The sequence below is a fragment of the Hyla sarda genome, chromosome 3 (assembly GCF_029499605.1).
Source record: "Hyla sarda isolate aHylSar1 chromosome 3, aHylSar1.hap1, whole genome shotgun sequence".
Classification (NCBI taxonomy): Eukaryota; Metazoa; Chordata; class Amphibia; order Anura; family Hylidae; genus Hyla; species Hyla sarda.
Genome location: NC_079191.1, coordinates 161,262,597 through 161,282,242, shown reverse-complemented (window position 1 = coordinate 161,282,242; position 19,646 = coordinate 161,262,597). Strand labels below are relative to the sequence as shown.

The window sequence follows — 19,646 nt, the reverse complement described above, 5'->3', positions numbered from 1 at the left end:
TAGCTTTCCCAGCATTACTGTTTTAATAAATACTTGTATTCATGACATAATGCTGGAGTGTCTTTCTTTGGGATCTTGGGAGTGTCCTGTTAGTGCTACCACAATACATTTGTCACCTTATTCATTAACCCCTTAAAGGGAACTCCGGTGGAAAGAAGTAAAAAACAAATGTTTTCAAATCAACTGGTGCCTGAAAGTTAAACAGATTTATTAATTACTTCTATTAAAAAAAAATCTTAATCCTTCCAGTACTTATTAGCTGCTGTATTAAACAGAGAAATGTGTGAATTTATTTCCAGTCTGACAACAGTGCTCTCTGCTGACACCTCTGACCGTGTCAGAACTGTCCAGATTAGAATCATATACCCATAGAAAACCTTTCCTACTGGGCAGTTCCTGACACGGACAGAGGTGTCAGTAGAGAGCACTGTTATCAGGCTGGAAAGAACTTCACAAATTTCTCTGTAGTATATCGAAGCTGATAAGTACTAGAAGGGTTAAGATTTTTTAATAAAAGTGATCGACAAACCTGTTTAACTTTCTTGCACCAGTTGATTTGAGAAAACTTTTTTTCCACCGGAGTTCCCCTTTAAGGACTCAGGGTTTTTCAGTTTTTGCACTTTCATTTTTTCCTCCTTACCTTTTAAAAATCATAACCCTTTCAATTTTCCACCTAAAAATCCATATTATGGCTTACATTTTTGCGCCACCAATTCTACTTTGCAGTGACATCAGTCATTTTACCCAAAAAATCACGACGAAACGGGAAAAAAATCATTGTGCGACAAAATCGAAGAAAAAATGCCATTTTGTAACTTTTGGGGGCTTTCGTTTCTACGCAGTGCATATTTCGGTAAAAATGACACCGTATTATTCTGTAGGTCCATACGGTTAAAATGATACCCTACGTATATAGGTTTGATTTTGTCATACTTATGGAAAAAATCATAACTACATGCAGGAAAATTTATACGTTTAAAAATGTCATCTTCTGACCCCTATAACTTTTTTATTTTTCCACGTATGGGCCGGAATGAGGACTCATTTTTTGCGCCGTGATCTGAAGTTTTTATTGGTCCAATTTTTGTTTTGATCCGACTTTTTGATCACTTTTTATTCATTTTTTAATGGTATAAAAAGTTACCAAAAATACGCTTTTTTGGACTTTGGAATTTTTTTGCACGTACGCCATTGACCGTGCGGTTTAATTAATGATATATTTTTATAGTTCCGACATTTACGCACGCGACGATACCACATATGTTTATTTTTTTTTTATTTACACTTTTATTTTTTTTATGGGAAAAGGGGGGTGATTCAAACTTTTATTAGGGAAGGGGTTAAATGACCTTTATTAACACTTTTTTTAAACTTTTTTTTGCAGTGTTATAGCTCCCATAGGGACCTATAACACTGCACACACTGATCTTTTACACAGATCACTGGCGTGTATTAACACACCTGTGATCAGTGTTATCGGTGCTTGACTGCTCCTGTCCTGTAAGCTGTTCGGGATGCCGCGATTAGCCACGGCTATCCCGAACAGCCCGACTGAGCTAGCCGGCAACTTTCACTTTTAGCCGCGTGGCTCAGCTCTGAGCGCGCGGCTAAAGGGTTAATAGCACGCGGCGCTGCGCGCTATTAGAGGCGGGTCCCGGCTTCACTATGACGCCGGGCCCGCCGTGATATGATGCGGGGTTACTGTGTAACCCCGCGTTATATCAGGAGAGCAGGACCAAGGACGTACCGGTACGTCCTTGGTCCTTAAGGGGTTAAGGGGTTAAAGGAGTACTCCGGTGGAATTTTTTTTTTTTTATCAAATGGTGCCAGGAAATTAAACAGATTTGTAAATTACTTCTATTAAAAAATCTTAATCCTTCCAGTACTTATCAGTTGCTGTATGCTCCACAGGAAGTTGTTTTTGAATTTCTTTTCTGTCTGACCACAGTGCTCTCTGCTGACACTTCGAGGAGGAGCAAACCCCCATAGCATAACCTTTACCGCTCTTGACAGTTCCTGACATGGACAGAGGTGTCAGCATAGAGCACTGTGGTCAGACAGAAAATACATTTAAAAATAAAAGAACTTCCTGTGGCGCATACAGCAGCTGATAAGTATTGGAAGGATTAAGAATTTTTTTATAGAAGTAATTTACAAATCTGTTAAACTTTCTGGCACCAATTGATTAAAAGAAGAAAAAAAAGCTTTTCCACCAGGAGTACCCCTTTAATGTCCAGGTAAGAGTAAAAGAGAAATGACAGGAATAATAAAATAAAACACAATGCAGTATTGGTATTTTATACAGGATGGGTGCACACATTGTAAAATGGAAAAAAAAAACGAAAAAAACAGTAACATAAGTGTAAAAAAGTGTCTCATTTTATCTAATAACGTGCTCTATGAAAAGTTTTAGGGAAAATCAGTGCATACATTGGGGGAGATTTATCAAAACCTGTGTTCATTTCCAAAGAGGACTGTTAAAAATGTAAAAAAAAGCTATCTGATTGGTTGCTATGGGCAATTGCGCCATTTCCTCTACACAGGTTTTGATAAATCTCCCCCATTGTTTAAAAAAAAAACAAAAAAACACATGGGTAATTCCAGTGTTGGAATAATTCCAGTGTTTTTTATTTTTTATTTTTTTATTGGGGGAGATTTAGCAAAACATGTCCAGAGGAAAAATTGCTGAGAGGCCTTCTTTTCTTTTTCAAAGGCCTCTGAAAAATAAAAGAAGCAATCTGGTTGCTATGGGCAACTCAGCAACTTTTCCTCTGGACAGGTTTTTATAAATCTCCCCCAATTTGTGCACTAACTGATGTTTTTCTATAGGCTTTAATGTAACACATCATTAGATGCTAAATACTGCCACTTTTTATACCTATTTTACTGCCATTTTATGGTTTTGATTTTGCAATATGTGAGCTCAGCCTATAAATGATAAATATTGTATAGACTCCTTAAAGTACACATAAAACTTTCAAATTATGATCTTTTACATGTTGCACGTGGCTAAGCCTGTCACTTACCTCACAAACATATGAAACTCCTAATATAATTAGCAGCATAATTACTATAGAACCTCTCCACAGGAGGGGTGTACATACAAGCTAAAAAGAAAAAATGGGGAAAAAAAAGAGAATAAGATTAAATCAAGTAATTAATTACCTGTTATAGGCTTTGGACACCTGTGCATATTTGTTTTATATACTATGATCCTACTTATCAAAAGGGACATCTTTTTGTTTTTAAATCAAAACTAGACTTCCTCACTGACGAAACTTGTGACTGCACATTTACTTAGGTCACAGCTTTCACACTCACTAAAATTGTGACACTCTTTGTACATCTGCATGAAGTAAAGGTTAAAGGGGTACTCCGCCCCTCGATATCTTATTCCCTATCCAAAGGATAGTGAATAAGATGTCTGATCGCGGGGGTCCTGCCGCTGGCTGCGGCACCCCAGACTACTGGTGCACGGAGTGAATTTTGCTCCTTGCCAGATGACTGGTGATGCGGGAAGAAGGATCGTGAAGTCACGGTTACGCCCACTCGTGACACTACGGATATGCCCCCTCAATGCAAGTCTATGGGAGGGGGCATGATGGCATTGAGCGGACATGATGGCATTGAGGGGGCGTGAAAGTGACATCACGAGCCTCTGGCACTCCGGCGCTGCACTCTATGCTCTAAACGAATGCTGGGTGCAGCAGGGAGATCACGGGGGACCCCAGCGATCAGTCATCTTATCCCCTATCCTTTGGCTAGGGGATAAGATGGCTAGGGGTGGAGTACCCCTTTAAATACTCTTTAGGATTAGTGAAACATTTTTATTTTTTTAGAACATTTCTGCAATTGTTTTTTTATTTTTTTACTGTTTTTCTTCTGCAGCTTGAATGCTTTACAATACAGTTCAAACAGCTTGATTCCATTCAGTCTAGACAGCCAGCTTAGTGTCCAGCCCCTTCTCTCTCTCCTCATGCAAGCACATCTGAGCTCAAATCGGATTTGATCTGAACTTAGATTGACATTCACCAAAACAACAAGAGGGGTTGCAGCAGATAGTAAAACAAGCAAAGAAAAATGTTAAACAAATACTTTCGCAAAAAAATTTTTAACCCACATAATGCATACAGTGCACTTAAAATATGGAAAAGTGTCCATAGCCTTTAAATCAAAACTTATTTTTTTTTTTTAAATGATGTTTTTTAAAGAAATATTTCAGTACTTACTTCCAAAGCCTGATATAAATTAGATATATTTGCAAATAGAAAAAAAATGCATACTGCAAACTGGACTAGAAGTACAATTACAAATATATCTGAAAAAGAAAGAAAGAAAATAAAAGTAAAATTACATTTACCAATATTTCCTGTACAATGAAAAAAATCATTTCACATTTTATTAAATACCATTCCCATAGTTTGGTTATTTACATTTCTACAATATTGCATCTTCACTAAGAAATTTACTTACAATTGGTATAGATAGGTTGTCTGAATGGCTTCCCTTTTGAGAATACAAAAGCGATTATTAAACAGTTTAAAGTTCCCAAATACCAAATAGTGGAGTTTTCATAACTCTGGTATTCAGTCCTCACAGCCGGGTCCTGTGGCTGCAGAATATATTCACTTCTATCTGTGGTATTGGAGTAACTCCCATTAGCTGGTCTACAGGCACTGTGGTAGAGAAAAAAATATATATATATTCGAAGCCACAAAATAGAGTGATCTATTGAAGAAGTCTATACTATACCATTTAGTAAAAATATAAAAGAAGTTTATAGCCATTAAAAACTTATGAAAGGATATAACCATTAGTAAACATATGAAAGTATACCGTATATACTCAAGTATAAGCCGACCCGAATATAAGCTGAGGCCCCTAATTTCACCCCAAAAACCCAGGAAAAGTTATTGTCTTGACTATAAGCCTAGGGTGGGAAATACATCATCCCCCCCCCCCCTGTCATCATCCAGACCCCCCCATCATTAACACCCCCGTCGTCATCACCCCATCATCATCCAGATCCCCGTCATTATCACTCCGCTTCATCATCCCCCCCTTCATTATCACTGCCTGTCAATCCCTTCATCAGTGGTCTTCAACCTGCGGACCTCCAGATGTTTCAAAACTACAACTTCCAGCATGCCCGGACAGCCGATGGCCACTGTGGCCTTAGTCATCATCCAGACCCCCCCTTTAGTTTTTTACTCACCTCCCCTCAGTGGGAGGGAAGGGTGAGCTGGTCCGGGCCATCTATGCTACAGGGACTGTCCGGTGGGGAGAGTTAGTCATTCCGGGCTGTCCATTTTCACCGGGATGCCCTCTTCTCCACTTCGGGCCGGCCCCAGCCTAGTGACGTTGCCTTGACGACGACACACGGGGACGTTCATGCGAAGGCACGTCTGCTGCGCACGGACATCCCTGCGCGTTATTGTCAAGGCAACGTCACTAGGCCGGGCCGGCCCAGAGCGGAGAAGAGAGCCTCCCGGTCAAGATGGACAGCCCAGAACGACTAACCCTCCCCCCCGGACGGTCCCTGCAGCATAGATGGCCCGGTCCAGCTCAACCTTCCTTCCCACCGAGGGGAGGTGAGTAGAAAACTAAAGGGGGGGGGGGGGGTCTGGATGATGATGAAGGCCCGACAGTGGTCTTCAACCTGCAGATCTCCAGATGCTGGGAGTTGTAGTTTTGCAACATCTGGAGGTCCGCAGGTTGAAGACCACTGAGAAGGGATTGACAGGTGGAGAGTTCACCCGAGTATAAGCCGAGGGGGGTGTTTTCATCACGAAAAATCATGCTGAAAAACTTGGCTTATACTCGAGTATATACGGTATAAGTATATAAAGTAAACAAAATATTTTTTTCAGACAGACATACCAAATACTTCTGAAATACACTTGTGTTCCAGCAGAACAAAGGATCTGATCCCCTGAAATCTGCTATTCGTGCCTTGTCAGTAGATTTTGTGCTTTATCAGGATCTGCTGACATTTTTATTGTGTGTATGGGCCGCTTTAGGTAATTCTGATAAGCCAAAAGTACTTTTTAAATATAAATTATATATATATATATATATATATATATATATATATATATATATATATATACACACACACACACACACACACACATATGCACATCTTAAGGAACCACTTTGGTGGGGGTATAGTTTTTATATGCTATAACACATTCCCATAAATTCTTACCTATAGATGTCACTTGAACTGTACCATATCTGGTTTTGTACTATCAGAAAGCCACATATTTGCAAAATGAGACTGAGGATAATGTTAAGTATTACGGACAGGAGAAGAGGAGGAGAGGCCAATTGTGCCGGTGGTCTATAGGGGGAAAGCTTTGGATAGGCATGATTCAAGCTCACTGAAAAAAAGAAAACAATACAACAATATTAAGTAGGGATGCACCGATATATCGGCGGCCGATACATATCGGCCGAAAATAGCTATTTCGGCAAAATGCCGAAACAACAAAAAATGTGCCAATAATGACCCACCTCCCCTGCCCGCCTACAGCACAAGTTACAAACACTGCCAGTGGCAGAGGCACTCGTGGGGGGTGCAGGGGGGGGCGACCGCACCGGGCACAACATCTGGGGGGGGGGGGGCGCGCTCTCCGGGATAGGAATACTTATTTTTATGTGCCCGGGCCGGCTCCCGTGTGTGGCTGCAGGCGGGGGCCGGCCAGCGCATATAAAACCTAATACTGTATACTAAAAACCAGGGGGCCTCTAGCTGTAGTGAAACTACAACTCCCAGCATGCCCGGACCGGCAAAGTCTGTCCGGGCATGCTGGGAGTTGTAGTTTCACAACAGCTGGAGGCCCCCTGGTTTTTAGTATACAGTATTAGTTTTTATATGCTCTGGCCAGCCCCCACCTGCAGCCACACATGGGAGCCGGCCCGGGCACATAAAAAGAAGTATTCCTATCCCGGACATCCCTGTGTCCCGAAAAATCTTTTCGGGACATAAGGATGTCCGCCGGTCACTCACCATTCCCCGGCGTCCTCCTGCGATCCTCCTTCGGTCCCTCGCTTCTCCGCCTCTACGGTCGTACGCACGGGACGTCACTGACGTCCCGTGCGTACAACCATAGAGACGCAGGAGGACCGCAGGATCGTCGCAGGAGAACGCGCGCTGACCGGGGCCTGATAAGTGACCGCGTCATCTTCTTGAGTGTTCCGGTCACCGCTCCTCCGGTCCCGGCACCTACTGCTATGGTCCATAGGCCATAGCAGTAGATGTGACCCCGGGCCGGAGGAGCGGTGACCGGATCACTGTGGGGGCAGCAGTACAGACTGTTATACAGCCTCCAGCCATACACTGTATATGGCTGGAAGCTGTATGTCTGTGGGGTGGGGGGGGAAGCTGCCTACTATTGTGGGGGAACTGCTGACCTAATGTGGGGGGGAGCTGCCTAATATTGTTGGGGTGGAGCTGCCTAATATTGTTGGGGGGAGCTGCCTGATATTGTGGGGGGAAGCTGCCTAATTTTGTGGGGGGGAGCTGCCAAATATTGTTGGGGGGAGCTGCCTAATATTGTTGGGGGGAGCTGCCTAATATTTTGGGGGGGCAGCTGCCTAATATTGTGGGGGGGGAGCTGCCTAATATTGTGGGGGGGGAGCTGCCTAATATTGTGGGGGAACTGCCTACTATTGTGGGGGAACTGCCTACTATTGTGGGGGAACTGCTGACCTAATGTGGGGGGGAGCTGCCTACAAATGTGGGGGGAGCTGCCTACAAATGTGGGGGGAGCTGCCTAATATTGTTGGGGGGAGCTGCCTAATATTGTGTGGGAACTGCCTACTATTGTTGGGGGGAGCTGCCTACTATTGTGGGGAACCTGCCTACTATTGCAAGGGAAATGCTGACCTAATGTGGGGGAGCTGCCTACTATTGTGGGGAACCTGCCTACTATTGTGGGGGAACTGCTGACCTAATGTGGGGGGGAGCTGCCTAAAAATGTGGGGGGAGCTGCCTAATATTGTTGGGGGGAGCTGCCTAATATTGTGTGGGAACTGCCTACTATTGTTGGGGGGAGCTGTCTACTATTGTGGGGAACCTGCCTACTATTGTGGGGGAAATGCTGACCTAATGTGGGGGAGCTGCCTACTATTGCGGGGGAGCTGCCTACTATTGTGGTGGAGCTGCCTACTATTGTGGGGGAGCTGCCTACTAATGTGGGGGAACTCCCGACCTAATGTTGTGGAGCTGGCAATCTAATGTGGGGGAATCTAATCTAATCTAATGAGCGGAGCGCTGCATTTTATCAGAAGACGGGGAGAAGTCATTTTCGTTATCGGTTTCGGCCGGACATTTTTTTTATTTCGGTTTCGTTTCGGTTCTGAAATTTACATTTCGGTGCACCTCTAATATTAAGTATAAGTGTTAGGTTCGCTCCGTTCCGAATCCTCACTTATTAGCCAAATGGATAGTATATACAAAGAGCATGTGTCACCTTGGTACTTTCATGATTTCAATGCAAATTGCCAGGTTCCTAATCCCTCACAGATTACAGGTGATCACTGGGTATCTCAGAAGTGGAATATCATGTGATCAGCTAGGAAACAATGAGACCCTTCTAAGGCTAGATTTACAGAATTTTTTTAGCTGTTTTTTCCAGCATTTTTTCTTCAAAAATCACTGCACAGAGATGCCACTTTAATTCCTTAATACCCCATGACATGTACATCATGGCGGCATAAAGGAAGTATGGAAAAGAAGCTGTTAGCAGCATGTAGATGCTACACTAAATGCTGGTATTGTGATAGAATGAGTGTCGTGGTATTGAAGGGATTAGAATGGCATGACAGCCCAAAGCTAAATAGAAAGCAATCCCATCTCAAAAAAGGGCCAATCTAGAAATACAAATTCCAAAAAGGTCCCATCTAGACCACAATGGTAAAATAATAAGTACAAAAAAACTGTGGCAAAAAAAGAAAAAGTTAAGGTTCATAGAAGGGGAGGAAGAGAAAAAATATTAAAATTGGCCTGGTCCTTAATTCTAGTAAATGAAGATGATTGGGGGAGGGTTCAGTGTATTTTTTTTTTTTTTTTTGAAAATGTATAAAAAGGCACCCAAAAAAAAAAAGGGAAAATTACGGTATCAAAATGCATGTAAAAATGCCTTTAATAATGCATGCTGAAAAAATTTTGCCTGATGGAGGACTAAAAAAATAAATAAATAAATAAAAAATTTAAATATATAAGCAGGTTACCTGCTGCGAGTTATGCTACCATTCACTTCAGTGGGTCTGCTGGCAATTCTACCTTCCACTATTGAGGACTTTGGACTGAAGTGAATGATAGTATAGCTTGCAGGGGATTTCCTACAGTGGGTAGCCCACTGTGAGTTGTGGACATGCCTTAAAGGAGTTTTCCACTGATAGCCTATCTACAGGATAGCTGATTGACAGGACACCAATACTCAGCACCCCCATCGATCAGCTACCTTCCCAGAAGTAAACAGTGTATGGAGTCAGAAGCCTCAGCTCCATACACTGTGTAGTGGTGATTCTGGATGACATTGGAGTGAAAGGGAGCTGCATTGCAGTATTCTGGCACCACCTCCATACTTCCAAATCCATCCTTCCTTATATCACCCCGGCTGTGCAGAACAGCTGGTTGGAAGGGTGCCGACACACAGAACCTCTACCAATCACCTATTTATGGCTTATCCTGTGTATAGGCCAATTGGTTTTCCCTGAAAACTCCCTTAAAGGGAACTCCAGTGGAGAACAATTTATTTTAAATCAACTGGTGCCAGAAAGTTAAACAGTATTGTAAATTACTTAAAAACTCTTAATCCTTCCAGTACTTATCAGGTGCTGTTTACTACAGAGAAAGTTATTTTTTTTTTTTTTTTTTTCTGTCTGTCCACAGTGCTCTCTGGTGACACTTCTGTCCATATCAGGAACTGTCAAATCCCCATAGCTAACCTATCCTGCTCTGGGCATTTCCTGATACAAACAGAGGTGTCAGCAGAGAGCACTGTGATAAGACAGAAAAGATATTCAAAAAGAAAAGAACTTCCTCTGTAGCATACAGCAGCTGATAAATACAGGAAGGATTAAGATTTTTAAACAGAAGTAATTTACAAATCTGGTTAACTTTCTGGCACCAGTTGATTTAAAATAAATAGTTTTCCACCAGAGTACCCTTTTAAGTTCTTAATAACATAAATTATATTTACAGGATAAAAGCATGGTTAGTGTAATAATTTAGTGTAATAATTAGTGTTGCTCGCGAATATTCGCAATGCGAATTTTATTCACGAATATCGCATATTCGCGAATTCGCGAATATAGCACTATATATTCGTAATTACGAATATTGTTTTTTTTTTCACAGTACACATCACAGTGATCATCCCTCTCTGCTTCCAGCTTGTGTGGTGTAAAGAAGGCTCTAATACTACTGTGTGAGACTGGTGTGCGAATTTTCGCTTATGCTAATTTTCGCATACGCGAATTTTTCACATGTGCGAAAATAAAACGAGAATATTATGAATATGCGAATATTCGCGAATATATGACGAATATTCATCCATATATTCGCGAATATTCGCGAATTCGAATATGGCCTATGCCGCTCAACACTAGTAATAATGACTATTTTATAAATATAGCATATTGAGTATGATAAGAAAATACCGCAGCATGGATATACAAACATTCACTTACTTGTCACACTAATGATTGTAGTTATAGCCAAGTCTTGGAAAAGGAATTGATAGTTTGCATAAGAATTTTTTTCCTGTTTGTGAAATAAAACAAAATAAAAAAAATCATTTTGTTAACTGTCTTTAAAGTGGATCTGTCCGCTGAATAGACTGTCTTGTTAGTGCAATTGGTTAATATTGGTGAAGACAACAGCCACTATGAGTCTACTGTATTATTTTAGCACTCCTCTTAAGTTTTATTGCTCTGTATGGCTTCTTGGCTTATGATCCTGTAGCTGTGATATGCTGCTCTTACATGTTCAACCTCCAGATACACTTAAAGACAATAATATGTTGAGATGCAGTATAATAAACTGAATTTTATAGCAAACATAATAAACCTAATAAACTTTAATACAATTTATAGTTATTTATTAAAAAGTTAAAGAGGTTTTACCAACATAGGACACTTAACCGCTATCAACAAGATAGAAAATAAATGTCTGATCCCAGGGGGTCTGACTACTAGGACCCCAAAGAAATGGTTTTCTGTATTGGGCTTTGAATGGAGCAGCGGCAAACAGACTCTAATGCTGCTGCTCCATTAATATTTTAGGAGGGTGCTGACCACAGACAAGTATAGATTTGGCTCCCTGACTTTCCAATAGACAGTGAATGGAGTGACAGTCACACTGCCGGAATGAAGGGAGTCTCATGAATGGAGTATTCACAGGACCCCCTGGAATCAGCCACTTATCTGCTATCCACAGGGTAGAGGATAAGGTTGGATTCACAAGGCAAAATTGAAAATTCTGCATGAATTTATAGCCCATTCACTTCAATGGAATTCCTGCAGCAGAAATTCTGCTGTGTATATGGGACAGCGGAATCCCATTTAAGTGTATTGGCTATAAATTCATGCTGAATTTTCATGCAGAATTCAGTGCAGAAATTCTGCCATGTGAATCCGGCCTAAGTGTCTATGTTCGCAAACCATCAGTCGAATTAATGCTAATATTTTAGCCATAACTATTAATACTATCCTAGGTGCTCCATAGCTAAATGATTGCTAAATGTCACTTTTTAGCAAGGTAGCTATACAAGTGTACCCAAAAATATGTATATGCTCAATATCAATGGTGTCGCCAAATGCGTTTTAATCAATATACACAACTCCACACAAGTACGTGTTTGTACCATAAGTAAAGAGAATCTCAATATTGGCATCATACCCAGTAAAGTAGCAGCACGCCAATGTACTGGATCATGCTGTACAGTGCCATGTACTTGAAAACACAAAAGGAGGTAACCAAAGCAGCTCTTCCTTCCCTGCAAGAAAAGAAAAGATTGGATCAGTGGATAATAAGGAAACATTTACATTTGCCATTGACAATAAAAGAAAAAGGATTTTGTCTTTTATCCAGGTCAGGACAATGTGTAAGCTGTGCACGCACCTCTCCTAACTTGGGTTAAATGTCGGAAGGGAACTGATAATGGTGGAATCTTCAGAAAGTTATTCTGTGCGACTTACATTTTTATAGATGTAGAATAAAGAAGGAAAATATGATGTCAATCAATGTTGATAATTTTAATACTGATGGTACTATAAGGGCTTTATATGGTTATTTTTTAAGGTTTTGTTTTGGAAGGTTTTGTTTTCACGCCGTACAATCTATGGTAAAAATTACATGTGTTCTTTATTCTTTGGGTCAATGCAATTAAAATGATACTCATGATAACATACTTTTCTATTACTGTTGCGCCTAAAAAAAACCACAAACTTTTTAACCAAATTAGTACATTTAAAATCCCCCTATTTTGAAGACCTATAACTTTTTCATTTTTCCGTATAAGCGGCGGTATGAGGGCTCAGTTTTTGCACAGTGATCTGTACTTTTTGTTGATACCATTCTTGCTTATATAGAACTTTGAATACATTTTTTACACAATTTTTGGGGCGGAATAAAATGTAAAAAAAAGCATCTATTTTGGACTTTTTTTTTTTTTAACGTTCACTGTACAGTATCATTAACATTTTATTTTAATAGTTCAGATATTTACCCACGCGGCGATTCCAATTATGTATATAAAATATATATTTTAACACTTTTTGGGGGTGAAATAGGGAAAATGGGACAATTTACATTTTTATTGGGGGAGGGAGTCTTTCACATTTTTTTAACTTAATTTTTTTACTTTTATTTTTATACTTTAATAGTCCCCATAGGGGACTATTTATAGCAATCACTCAATTGATAATACTGTTCAGTGCTATGTATAGGACACAGCACTGATCAGCATTATCGGTCATCTTCTGCTCTGGTCTGCGGGAAGGCAGATCAGAGCAGAAGACGCCGGGAAGGCAGCGGAGCCAGGTGAGGGGACCTCCGTCTGCCATGCTGGATGATCGAATCGCCGCGGCAGCGCTGCGGGCGATCCGATCATCCATTTTAGTGACCACGATGCTGCAGATGCTGTGATCTGTATTGATCACGGCATCTGAGGGGTTAATGGCGGACATCCGCGGGATCGCGGGTGTCCGCCATTACCGGCGGGTCCCTGGCTGCGATTAGCAGCCGGGACCTGCCGCGCATGATCCAGGCATCACTCCGATGCTCGCGGTTATACTTAGGATGTAAACGTACGTCCTGGTTTGTTAAGTACCACATCACCAGGGCATACATTTACGGCACTTGTTGTTAAGGGGTTAAAGCGCAGGTTGGGCATTGCACTAGTATAGTATTTTATATATATATATATATATATATATATATATATATATATATATATATATATATGAAATACCACTAAAAGAAGAGCCTAGGAAGCACTCACTTTAAAAGTCGTGGGACGCACTCAATATTTGGAGTGTGTGAAGTGAACGGGGAAGCCACCGATGCTTCTTGTTCAGACAAAGAAATTCCAACATGAGCCATTTTCAGGGCCTGAGAAGAAAAAAAAAAGTGTTTATTAAGTAATCATAGGTGTGACTATAAATAAGGCAGAAGGATTTCTGAAAGAAAAATAAGGAAGGCAAAACACTTACACCACAGTCATTTGCACCATCACCACACATACCAACGTAATACCTAAAAACAAAATAAAAGGAGAAGAATTCACTTTAGCAATCTTAACCACATTCTCCAATATGAATTCCAATAATAAAGAAATACAAAAAACAAGCAACACCATCCTCAATTTCAACATAGCAAGTGGTTTAGCAGCCTATTCAATGTTGCATCATAAGATAATTCTTTTTGACCAAATGTTCTTTAGTACCGGCTTAATCCATTATATGAACTTTAATTGTATAGTTTTCCTCCATTTGCAATATTTAGTATTAGGACAATGTTTTGATTAAGTAACTACAATAAATTATTCTGGACTTTTTTCAGGTTCGGTCCCTTAGACTAAACATCCAAGCTCTTTGCCGCCTTCTGTCTCCTCAAACTAAAAATCCTTTTACCAAGTCTCTTTTTTTCATAAGGAAAGCAAAATGCTTGAAACTCAGTCAGTCCTTAAAGGGGTACTCCGCCCCTAGACATCTTATCCCCTCTCCTGCAGCACCCCAGTTCACCAGATGCACGGAGCGAAGATCGCTTTGTGTCTGATGATTCACCATACGGAGTATCATTATGTTCGTCTCTGCCCCCTCGAGTTGTCATGTCCCGCCCCCTCAATGCAAGCCTATGGGAGGGGGCGAGATGGCCGCTGCAGGAGAGATCACGGCGGTCCCCAGCAGTGGGACCGGTCTGATTGCAGAGCACAGCGCTATTATATACCCCCCGCAGTGCATGTGTACACATATATATATATATATACCCCCCGCACAGCGCTATATATATATATATATATATATATATATATATATACCCCCCGCACAGCGCTGCGCGGGGCATATATAATATATATCTACATGCGCTGCAGGGGGGTATATAATAGCGCTGTGTGGGGGTATATATATATGCACACACACATGAGCTGCAGGGGGTATATGATAGCGCTGTTCGGGGGTCATATATAACATGCGCTGTGCGGGGGACATATATACAATTTACCCTGCGACACAATTTTTTTTCCCGTGCGACACATTAGTAAATCAGGGAGAAAATTACACGGAGTAAATGAGGAAACACTCAGAGATAAACCCGACACTCTTCGTAAATGAGGGCCATGTTCTTCAATCAAACATCACTGGAGAGAACTAAAAAGAAAAAAAAAATGGCTTCCACAGATTGTCTTCATCCAGCCTGACAGAGCTCGAGAGGATTTGCAGAGAAGATTTGGAGAAAATCCTCAACTCAAGGGCCCTCATTTACTATTGCAAACCCAACATGTTTTGTCGGGTTGTGCGCCAGATTGTCGCATTGCGTCAGAAATTCTGTCTGCGCCAGAATTTGCGCCAGAATTGAAAAAACCCGACTAACTCTCCATTTAGCTTAGAAAACCTGAAAAGGGGGCGTGACCATCTGGAAAAGGGGGCGCGGTCTCAGAAAAGGGGAGTGTTCCCCACATTTTCACAAGAACCCAACATATTTGCTAAGGTTTCCACATAAAATGTGGTGGATTTGAGCTGAGGAAAACCAGACAGATCAGAGCATGTGTAAAAAAAAGCAAAATGTAGGGAAAGTGGAAAATGTAGGGAAACCTTAGTAAATATCGTGGAAAATAAATTGTAGGGAATTAAAACCCACAAAGAAACCTACATTCCACTCTTAGTAAATAAGGGCCAAGGTGTGCCTACCCAAGAAGGCTGGAGGCTGTAATCGCTACCAAAGTTGCTCCAACAAAATACTGAGTAAGAGGTCTGAATATTTAAGTCAATGAAATCTTTTAGTTTTTCCTTTTTTTTTTTTTTTTTACTTTTTGTGACTTTTATAAAGTGCTCCCAAAAGGCAGTTTTGCATGCCAGCTGAGACCTGGAGTTGTCTTGCAAAATTTTCCAGGGGTTTGACCCTTTTTTTGCCTATGCGATGGCCGTCACGCCTCCTCCCATAGACATGAATGGAGGGGGCATGACATCACGTCCCCAGTCCCAGAAACCTGGAGGTTTCCAAAACTGGAGATTCAGCACCTGCATAGAATGCTGGTGCTGCAGGGAGATCGCGGGGGGGTCTCAGCAGCGGGCCCCCCGCGATCAGATATCTTATCCCCTATTCTTTGCATAGGGGATAAAATGTTTTTGCCCGGAATACCCCTTTAAACTTGCGACCACTATAAAGAAGAAACTGAAAGTTGCTTAGGAAATACTGTTTGCAACTTTATGTGTACCGACAAAAGTCACCAAAGGTGCTCATGTGACTTTTTGCGTGCCCGGAATAAGCAAAAAATAATAATCTATAAATACCATGATAAATGCCCCCCTTAGTGATTAACTCAAGAGTTTTCGGATAATCTTTACTAAGTACAAGAAGTAATTTTGAATCAAACATATAAACATTTGGTTTGTTACCCTAATTTTTGGAATTCCTCAACAAGGCTTGATTTTTGCCCTGGAGACATCCGGGCAAAAATTGTTCCATTTATGAGTATCTGAAAACATAAAACAAGTTTAGCATGTTGTGACACATAGAATATAGTCACAAATTTCATACATTTCTTACCCACCAGCTATAAATGCCCTCAAGTACACCATAAACCTTTACACAAGGTTTTTTACCTGTCTATTTTAAAGTGATCTAAGATAGAGATCTTTGGTCTGTGATGACGGAAGCAACATACAGTGTGGAAAACTTTACAACAAAAACAGGTTCAGTGGGTCTGAATAATAGTTGGGCACGGGTGCTCATGTCATTTGTATGATACAACTGTGCTGACAGTGTGCATGTAGTGAAACAATTAAAAACAGTAACATGAGAACGTGAGAAACATTAACTCTAAAGTAAAAATCAACACAAGTCAAACAATATCTGTATATTTTATTAACAATGACCCATATACACATATGATACTGTATTTGTTTGCATAAAGCTGCATAAATGCAAAACTAAATGTTGTTGATATTCCATAAGATACATTGGTTTTACTTAAAGGGGTACTCTGGTGAAAACCTTTTTTTTATTTTAAATCAACTGGTGGCAGAAAGTTAAACATATTTGTAAATTACTTCTATTAAAAAATCTTAATCCTTCCAGTACTTATTAGCTGCCGAATGCTACAAAGGAAATTCCTTTCTTTTTGGAACACTGATGACATCACGAGCACAGTGCTCTCTGCTGACATCTCTGTTCATTTTAGCAATCATGCATAGCAGATGTATGCTAAGGGCAGCATGGTGGCTCAGTGGTTAGCACTGCTGCCTTGCAGTGCTGGGGACTTGGCTTCAAATCCCACTAAGGACAACAATAAATAAAGCATTATTATAATAATAACTGGCCGCACTCGGAATCTCCGGGCGAAAATTTTCTGCCCGGAGATTCCGTTGTCTGAACCTAGCCTAACTCTAATGGTGTGCAGTAAAATGTGCACGTTGGGTCAGTTCTCCTCAACCAGTTATTTGGTCCCCCTGCAAGTAGCCCCACAAAGGATTAGCCATGACTTCATACACTTTCCATGCCTGGAACTTAAAGGGGTACTCCGGTGAAAAACATTTGTTTCTTAAATCAACTGGTGCCAGAAAGTTAAACAGATTTGTAAATTACTTCTATAAAAAAAAAATCTTATTCCTTCCAGTACTTATCAGCTGATGTATAATACAGAGGAAGATCTTTTTTTATTTTTATTTCTTTTCTATCGTTCCACGGTGCTCTCTCTGCTGACACCTCTGTCCATGTTGAGAACTGTCCAGCGCAGGATAGGTTTGATATGGCGAATTGTTTCAGCTCTGGACAGTTCCTGACATGGACCGAGGTGTCAGCAGAGCGCACTGTGGATGGACAGAAAATACATTTAAAAATAATTAATTATACAGCAGCTGATAAGTACTGGAAGGATTAGGATTTTTTAATAGAAGTAATTTAGAAATCTGTTTAACTCTCCAGAACCAATTGATATGAACTTTTCTCACCAGAGTACCCCTTTAAATGCATTTCTAGATGACCCTAGCAGTGTTAGAGCTCCTAGGCAGTGTTATGCACATTTTGTGGCTTTATTCATTGCCAGTTCGAGGTGAACCTCTTTGCCACGAACAAAACTTTTTGGGAAAGTTTAGTGAGCCTGGAAAATTGAACTTTTAAATGGTTTGTTTGACTTCTAATAAAAATAGCTGAAGTGAGATAGGTTAAACTGTATCCTTTAAAGAGTACCTATCATCAACTAAACTTTCCCTGATCCCCCTCCCCATCTGTCCCTTACTCTAACTATGCCTATCCCTGTGTTTATTGAGGTTTAAAACGCTGTGGAAATACCTTTTTTTATCCCTCTTCATTAGCTCAGGAGCACTGTCTTTCTGAGGGGTGGAAGGCGGCGGTTCCCGGCAGGCATGATGTCACATGAAGCCTGGCCGGGACTCTGCTTCTGCCAGTCTTCCTGTATGCTGCTCTCCCTCTGCAGCAGTGTTTCCCAACCAGGGTACCTCCAGCTGTTGCAAAACTACAACTCCCAGCATACCCAGACAGCCAACAGCTGTCCGGGCATGCTGGGAGTTGTAGTTTTGCAACAGCTGGATGCACCCTGGTTGGGAAACACTGCTCTGCAGTGTGCATACAGACTAAGTACAGGGGAGGGACGGCAGCCTCTGTCTCTCTCTCTCCTGTGCCCCTCTGCACTAAAAAGTCAATGCTGAGAACCAGGGGCGGTGGGAGCAATTACAGAGGCAGTAATTAAGATGAATGTCGGAGGGGGGGGGGCACAGAGCAGGGAGTGCAGTGAGATAATACAATGTATAAGATAACATGTGGTGAGGGGCAGGGGGAACACAAAGCAGGGGGAGGTGACTGGCCTCTGTTATACGAGAGGCATGTGCAGGCTTGTAGCTCACAGGCTGGAAGTGAGTGCTGAGAGCACTGAACTTCCTGTGGAAGGACCAGAGCCCTTTCAGCATTAGTCCTAAAAGCTGTACACTTACTATGAAAAGTATAGGAAGCTGCCCGCAGACCAGACATAGAAGAGAGACCCCTAGTGGCCAAAAGTATAAAATGAAAAAACTGGTATAAATATTAATATTTTTTAATTAAGATATATTACAATATGTCTTCATTAATGATTATGAACAACATATTAAAAGTTTTTGTTGATGACAGGTACTCTTCATGCACTATTTATATTGTCTGTCTGAAGGGGCTTGGATAAAGAATTTCAGAAAAAAATGCCACTACAACTGTATCCCTTAAAGGAGTACTCCGGTGGAAATTTTTTTTTTAAATCAACTGGTGCCTGAAAGTTAAACAGATTAGTAAATTACTTAGATTAGAATTGTGCTATTAGTAAATGACTATGGTTTACAAGTTAATATCTTGATTATAGTTGCATTTTGATGCAAGATTACTTAAACAGTATATGTAATGTTGACTTGCAGAGATTTTTAGTTGGTTTAATTGGTGATTTACTTACCTTTTGTAGCAAATGATTAAAATGATTCAAAATAATTTCATAAGTGTTTCCAGTCATTGCAAAATAATAAGGCTGCTTTTCTTTATCCTGTTTAGATTTATCAGGAAGCTCTATATAAATGTCCTGGAACAACATATAATGTCAGTTTCTTAAAGTTAAAACTTCAAATGAGAATTTTAAAATATCTAGACTAAGGGCTCAGTTAAGTGTCCAAAAAGATGTGCATGTGCAAACTGGCACAGCATCATTACTTTAACCTCTTAAAGACCACAGGTTTTTCTGTTTGTTTTTTTGCACAGTTTATTTTTTTCATATTTTCCACCTCACCTTCTAAAAATCATAACTCTTTCAATTTTTCACCTAAAGACCCATATGATGGCTTATTTTTTGTGCCACCAATTGTACTTTATAATGACCTCAATCATTTCACCACAAAATTTACAGCGGAACCATAAAAAAATATTTGTGGGTCAAAAT

The 19,646-nt window shown here is 40.7% G+C and overlaps 1 protein-coding gene across 1 annotated transcript in view; it reads right to left on the bottom strand.

The window, feature by feature from the left end:
* Positions 1-19,646, bottom strand: part of ATP13A4 (ATPase 13A4) — a 130,570-nt gene that overhangs the window by 720 nt on the left and 110,204 nt on the right. The window contains exons 20-29 of the mRNA XM_056565395.1: positions 19,170-19,292; positions 16,132-16,211; positions 13,726-13,768; positions 13,515-13,624; positions 11,912-12,008; positions 10,702-10,774; positions 6,209-6,383; positions 4,474-4,676; positions 4,230-4,318; positions 3,027-3,107 (exon numbers count right to left, since the gene is read on the bottom strand). Of these exons, the coding sequence (XP_056421370.1) occupies positions 3,027-3,107; positions 4,230-4,318; positions 4,474-4,676; positions 6,209-6,383; positions 10,702-10,774; positions 11,912-12,008; positions 13,515-13,624; positions 13,726-13,768; positions 16,132-16,211; positions 19,170-19,292 (1,074 nt within the window). The remainder of the gene's footprint in view (positions 1-3,026; positions 3,108-4,229; positions 4,319-4,473; positions 4,677-6,208; positions 6,384-10,701; positions 10,775-11,911; positions 12,009-13,514; positions 13,625-13,725; positions 13,769-16,131; positions 16,212-19,169; positions 19,293-19,646) is intronic.